The 7,039-nt window shown below is 47.2% G+C and overlaps 1 protein-coding gene across 5 annotated transcripts in view; it reads left to right on the top strand.

Moving 5' to 3' along the window:
* Nucleotides 1-7,039, top strand: part of Pmel (premelanosome protein) — an 11,743-nt gene that overhangs the window by 2,381 nt on the left and 2,323 nt on the right. For 2 of the 5 annotated variants that reach the window (XM_023707382.1, XM_023707383.1), the window contains exons 2-7: nucleotides 2,593-2,703; nucleotides 2,862-3,008; nucleotides 3,868-4,002; nucleotides 4,454-4,615; nucleotides 4,855-5,372; nucleotides 5,490-5,589. In XM_023707382.1, coding sequence (XP_023563150.1) covers nucleotides 2,593-2,703; nucleotides 2,862-3,008; nucleotides 3,868-4,002; nucleotides 4,454-4,615; nucleotides 4,855-5,372; nucleotides 5,490-5,589 — 1,173 coding nt within the window. Of the gene's footprint in view, nucleotides 1-2,592; nucleotides 2,704-2,861; nucleotides 3,009-3,867; nucleotides 4,003-4,453; nucleotides 4,616-4,854; nucleotides 5,590-7,039 lie in introns of all 5 variants that reach the window. The other 3 variants (XM_023707380.1, XM_023707381.1, XM_023707384.1) reach the window with 2 other exon arrangements.

Here is a 7,039-nt window from a genome sequence, read left to right on the forward strand (position 1 = left end):
TCAATACTCCTCTTCCTTCTCCTCCTCCTTCTTCCTCTCCTCCTCCTCCTTCTTTTTCCTCCTCCTCCTCCTTCTCCTTCTTCCTCTCTTCCTCCTCCTCTTCCTCCTCCTCCTCCTCCTCCTCCTTCTTTTTCTTCTATATTTGGTATAAGATCTATTGTGTCTGCCTAAACAGGTGCTTTAATTTGCTGAGGTATCTGACCAGTCCCTTACTTTTAAATATATTAGCTAAAAGCAAAACAACCAATAAAAACAAAGCAAATACGGCCAAATATTTTGTTTTCAGTGTTAGTGTTGTTTTCTTTTTGCTTTTGCTTTTGCTTTTTGATAGTCTCAGTAGTTAGTTCAGGCTGGCCTTAAACTCAAGGCAATCCTCCTGCCCCAGCCTCCTAAGATCTGGGATTATAGGTTTAAACCACCATTCCTAATTCCAGGCTGGCTTTTTCTTGGGGGGGGGGACGGGAAAGGGGTACCAGGTAACAAACTCAGGACCTTGCACCTGCCAGGCAGACCCTTATGTCCAGGCTGGCTTTGAGGTAGCTCTTGATCTTCCTGCCTCAGTCCTCCAAATGCTAGAATTATGTACATATGCTAATATGCCCAGCTGAATTACAATAATTTTGTCTGCTCTGTCCCTTCTCCCAAACTGCCTGCTCCTAATCCATCCTCTCTACTGCTTGCCATAGTGATATCTCTAAAATACAAATATGGGGGCTGGGGAGATGGCTCAGTAGAATAAGTGCTTGCCTGGCAAGCACAAGGGCCTGAGTTCAATCCCCAGTGCCACACAAAAATAAATAAATAAAAAATAAAATACAAATATGACCGTGTGCTAGAGCTTCTGAAGGGTGAGTTGCATGGTATTTGATTATATCTCAATTTAAAACAAAAGATATGTAGTCCCCACCCCCCCCACCCCACCCCGTCCCCACCTGTAATCCCAACACTTGTGAGGCTGACACAGAATTTTGTGTTCAAGGCCAGCCTGCTCTGCATAGTGAGCTCAAGGCTAGCACAGACAACCTAATGAGACTCTGCTTCAAGAAACAAAACCAGGGGCTGGGGAGATGGCTCAGTAGGATAAACGCTTGACTGATAAATGCAAGGATCTGAGTTCAATCCCCAGTTCCGCCAAAAAAAAAAAAAAAAGAAAGAAAGAAAACCAGTAGGCTGGCCAGATAGCTCAGGGGATTAAAGCACCTGCTTAGGCAGATGAAAGGACTGGGGTTCCTCCTCAGCAAGCAGTGCTGATCCTGCCCTGAGGTAATTCCAGTGCTTGGGAGGCTGAAAACAGGAAGATCACTACTAGTCCAATCTGTGTAGTGACACCCTGTAGATCTTGTACTAAATACGTTTTAGAAAGAAAGAAAGAAAGAAAGAAAGAAAGAAAGAAAGAAAGAAAGAAAGAGAATAAAACCCTTGGACTCATCTTCTCGGACTCATTTCTCATAGTGTGCATTGCGCTCAGTGCTGGAGTCCCCTAACATGCTGCGTGCTTCTCTGCTTCACGCATCTGCTCGTACTAGTTAAAGCTAGCACTTTAGGCCTATGGCACCTCTCTGAAGTCTCCTGCACTCTTCCTCTGTGGTATGAACCAGTTTACTCTCACATTTTGTTATATTATGTGTATGTGTGTTATGGCCCAAGTTTTTGGTATTTTGAGACAGGCCCTCACTCTGTAATCCATGCTGGGCTTGAACTCATGGTGATGCTTCTGCCGTTGGCCTCCCAAGTGCTGGGATTACAGGTGTGCACTACCACACCTGGTTTATTATCGCACATATTAAATAGTACTTTGAATTATAGTAATTTGTGTAAATGCTCATTTTTAAATTTATACCAAGGATTAAATCCAGGGCCTAAGCCACATCTCCAACTCAATTTATTTATTTATTTATTTGTATATTTTTTGTCAGAACCAGGGATTGAACTCAGGCCCTTGCACTTGCCAGGAAAGCACTTATTCTACTGAGCCATCTTCCTGGCCCTACAACCCTATTTATGTGTTTAATTTTGAGATAGGGAATCACTAGGTTGCCCAGGCTGGGCTAGAGGCTTTAAAAAAATTTTTTTATTAATTTATTTATTTATATGTATTTAGTACAAGGTCTACAGGGTCTCATTACACAGATCGGATTTGTAGTGATCCTTCCTGTCTTTCAGCCTCCCAAAAGCTGGGGCACAACAGCACACCCAGTCTCGATCACTTTCTCAGTGCCCCAGGGGTGGGGCCTGCAGGCAGGTTGGGATCCAACCCTGGCCCCTGAGTCTGCCTGAACAGGCACTTTAATCTGCTGACCTATCTGCCTGGCCCTTGGGCTAGAGCTTTTGATCATCTTGCCTCTGCCTCCCAGAGCGCTGGGATTACAGGTGGGTACCACCATGCCCAGCCATGTGCTCATTTCTCATACTTCACTTTGAATCCCTTCAGAGCCATAGCTCATACATTTGTTAAGTTCTTTGTGCCTGGAACAGTGTATAGTATATGGTGGGTGTTCATTAAATTAGAATGCACTTTGAATAGGAGGATGAAGGGGGCGACATGGAACATGTACCCTCAAGAGGGGACTAAGCAAGGGACCATTCCTTTAGGACCCAGAGGCCAGGACTGGCTTGGTGTCTCAAGACAGCTCCAAACTAAAGCATGGAACAAGCAGCTGTATCCAGAATGGGCAGGACTCCAGGGCCCTGACTGCTGGAGAGGTGGGAACCCGGAAATTCTGGGGGAGGGCATGCTGGGGAAGGGCTGGGGAGGAGAGCAGGATCTGGGCTGAAGGCCAGCCACTTGAGAAGACAGGAAGGGAAAGCTTTATGGGGAGGGAAAGCCAAGGAATCTCAGCTAATGCAGCTTCCCGTTCCAGGTGGCCAGGTGACCCCAAAGGTCAGTAATGATGGGCCTACACTCCTTGGAGCAAATGCCTCCTTCTCCATTGTCCTGCACTTCCCTGAAAGCCAAAAGGTGCTGCCAAATGGTCAGGTTGTCTGGGCCAACAATACTGTCATCAATGGTAGGTGCCTTTCTACTCTTCCTAAGCCCAGTGAGCCCAGGGAAAATTATAGTCCTCAAACTGAGGGATGGCAGAATCTAGAAGCTGGGCAGAACTAGATTTAAATTCATCACAAACTTGTGACGTTATGTAAAGTGGGGATGGTACCTTCCTTGAAAGGTTGTTGTAAGGATGAAAATAGGGTAATATGTAAAGCATTCAGCCTAGGGCTATTGCGAGCTGGTGCTGTCATTTTTATCTCACTAGTTAAAAAAATTACTGAAACATTCTAATATATGGTCTTCCAGTTTTTTTCTTATGTAACCACACATACAAATGTTATATTGTGGTTTCCATATATGCTGACCTCCAGCTGCTCTCTCAAGTGAGTTATCCCATGGGGATTGTGCTTTCTAGCTAGAGAGGATTCCCAGAGCCCCTTTCTCATTCCTTAGGAACTACTTTAGGAATTTTTATGTATACAAAAGACTGCCAGGAGCTAGGCGTGGTGACATACTCCTGCAATCACAGCTATCCAGATGGCTGAGGCGGGAAGATTGTAAATTCCTGAGCAGCCTGGGAAGCTTAGTAAGAAGACTATCTAAAAAAGAAAAAAAGCTGGGTATGATGGTGTATGCCTGTAATACCAGTACTCACTCTGGGAAGCTGAGATGGGAGGATTGCAGTCTTGACCCCCATGTGGGAAATTTAGCAATTTAGTGAGACACCACTTCACCCCATCTCAAAAAAAGGGGGGCAGGGAACTTGTTACATCGCTCAATGTGAAGGTCCCTGGTTCAATCCACAGTCACACACACACACACACACACAGAACACAAAGAAGTGCTAGGATTTGAGGGTGACTGTACCTATCTTTCAGGGAGCCAGATGTGGGGAGGACAACCAGTATATCCCCAGGAGCCTGATGATGCTTGTATCTTTCCTGATGGTGGACCCTGCCCATCTGGTCCTAGGTCCCAAAGAAGATGCTTTGTTTATGTCTGGAAGACTTGGGGTGAGGGACTCCCTTCTCTGGCCTGCCATCTGTACTTCTTCCTACTTGGTCATATTTTTTTACAGTCTCTCCCCTTAACTTATGTGATGTTTCCCTGATCTTTATTTTCCCCTTGGCTCCTTCCTCTTTCATAGCACCTAGTCCCCTTCAATTCTTATTTTTGGGGGGCAATGCAGGGATGTTGGGGATCAAGTGGAGGCCCTCATACATGCTAATAATAATAATAACTAATATAATAATGATAGACCTAGCAGACTATCAAAAGTCTCTCTAGAAGTCCTCCCCCGGTTAAGTCCCACACCCATATCATAGCCATCCAAAATAGCCTCTGAAGTAATCACCTTTAATATTTTCCGATCTCCTTTCTTTGGTATTCTTTCTCAAATCCTGCCCTTCAGTCCCTATTGACCAGTAGCTTCCTCCTCCCTGCTTTTCTTTCCAATAACCTCAGGTCAGTACTGGCAAGTTCTCGGGGGCCCAGTGTCAAGGCTGAGCATTGAGACAGGACAGGCAGTGCCAGGCACACACACCATGGAGGTGACCGTCTACCACCGCCGGGGGGCCCGGAGCTATGTGCCCCTTGCTTACTCCAGCTCAGCCTTCACCATTACAGGTAAGAGTTTGGGATGGGGCAAGGCCAGTCGTAGGGCAGAAGAAAGAGGGAGGCTTGGTTGGACTGGAAAGGGAAGGGGAATGGTGCCCAGCCTTCAAGGGACAGGACCAGAAGACCTGGGCAGAGGAATGTAGGACTAGAGCCAGTGCAGCCCAAGCACTCAGCTTAGGCTTGGAGGCTATGGGTGTGAATGGGAAAGCTGGGGGCCTAAGTCTCACCCTTTCTGACTCTGACCCCAGACCAGGTACCTTTCTCTGTGACCGTGTCCCAGCTGCAGGCCTTGGATGAAGGGAACAAGCACTTCCTGAGAAATCAGCCTCTGACCTTTGCTCTTCAGCTTCATGACCCCAGTGGCTATTTGGCTGGGGCTGACCTCTCCTATACCTGGGACTTTGGAGACGGTACTGGGACACTGATCTCTCGGGCACTTGTGGTCCCTCACACTTACCTGGAGTCTGGCCTAGTTACAGCCCAGGTGGTGGTACAGGCTGCAATTCCTCTCACTACCTGTGGCTCTTCCCCAGTTCCAGGCACCACAGAGAGGCACATGCCAACCACAGAGGTCTCTGGCACTACAGCTGGGCAAATGTCCACTGCAGGAGTTGGGGTTACTACACCCAATCAGGTGCCAACTACAGAGACTTCTGGAACCACAGCTCTGCAGGTGCCAACCACAGAGGTCATAAATACTGCCTCTGTGCAGGTGCCAACCGCAGAGGGCACAGGTCCTACACCTGAGCAGGCACCAACCTCAGAGGTTATAGGCACCACACTTGCAGAGATGTCAACCACAGAAGCTCTTGGCACGACACAGACAAGGGTGTCAACTGGCGAGCCCTCTGGAACCACGGTTGCACAGGCAGTAGTTACACAGTCAGTAGAGACCACAGCTGGAGAATTACCCACTGCGGAGCCTGAGGATCCAGATGCCAGCCTATCTGTGCCTACAGAAGGCATTTCTGGTAAGAGGGGCAGTATGCATGGTATTCATGGAGGTGAAGTACTTGTCTTTTTTTTTTTTTTTGTACAAGGAATTGAATTCAGGACTGTGTGCTTGCCAGGCAGGCACTTATGTCACTGAGCTATCTCTCTGGGCCTGTATTTGTCATTTCTATATTTTGAAAGTCTTAGCAAGGATCTAGCTGTTACCCAGTCTTTGTGTAGCACTGTTATCTCCTTTGAGGTCTCTCTGGCTCTAACGTGCTCAAGTGCCCGCCTGCTTAACTGTCTGTCCATTTTTTTCGAGCCTAGGTCTCCCTTGCAGCCCAGGCTGGCACTAAACTTGCGATTATCTTGCCTCAGCCTCCTGACTCCTGAGCTCACCAACATTTGCCAGCACCTTCAACTTCTTAAAGACATGCAAGAGCTTTAGAGTGCAGGAAACTGAAGTTTTCACCTGGGTGATAAGGAAGAGTTTGTTACTTTCTACCCCTGAGGAGAAACACTAGGAAGGACAGAGGACACACTGTAATCATTTACATATTTCTATGACATTTTCCGGTCAAGCATAAGCACACAGAAATCTTTCTGTCTGGGGCCTCAGTCCTATTTCCCACTGTAAAATTCCAATCCCAGTGAAAAACAGGAAGCACAAGATAATGAAGCTGAAATGAGTTAACATATGTCTAGCCCAGGACTTGGCAAAGTATGAATAGGGATGATAAACACTTGGGGATTTTAAAAATTGGAGGGCCAGGGAGATAGCTCAGCAGCATAAGCGCCTGCCTGGCAAACTCAAGGTCCCAAGTTTGATCCCCAGTACTACAAAAAATAAAAATAAAAAATGGCAATGTGGGGCCGGGGAGATGGCTCAGTGGAATAAGTGTTTCCCTGGCAAGTGCAAGGGCCTGAGTTCAATCCCCGGTTCCGCAAAAAATCCCAGCACTCTGGGAGGCTGAGGCAAGAGGATCACAAGGTTTGAGCCCAGACTGGGCAATTTAGACAGTGAGGCTGTGTCTGAAAATAAAAAATTCAAAAGGGACTGTGGAGCCAGACATGGTGGTGCACACCTGTAATCCCAGCCCTCAGAAGACTGAGGAAGGAGGATCAACATGAGTTTGAGGCCAGTCTGGGCTACATAGTGAGTTCAAGACCAGCCTGAACTGCATAGAGAATCCTATGAAAAAAAAAAAGGAAAGATTAAATAGGGCCTGCCGTGCTGGTGTCTGCCTATAATCCCAGCACCCAGGAGATTAAGGCAGGAGGGTTGCTGTGAGTTCAAGGCTAGCCTGGGCTACAAAGTAAGTTCAAGGCCAGCTTGAACTGCATAATCAGTCTGTCTCAAAAATAGACAATAATGGAATAAGGGCTGGTGAGATGGCTCAGTGGTCTAAAGCACCTACTTAGAACAAGCTTAGCAAAGCCCAGGGACCACGGTTCAATCCCCCAGCACCACATGCCAGCCAGCCCGCCCCCTGATGGACT

The sequence above is a fragment of the Octodon degus genome, unplaced genomic scaffold, assembly GCF_000260255.1.
Source record: "Octodon degus isolate 3935 unplaced genomic scaffold, OctDeg1.0 scaffold00287, whole genome shotgun sequence".
Lineage (NCBI taxonomy): Eukaryota > Metazoa > Chordata > Mammalia > Rodentia > Octodontidae > Octodon > Octodon degus.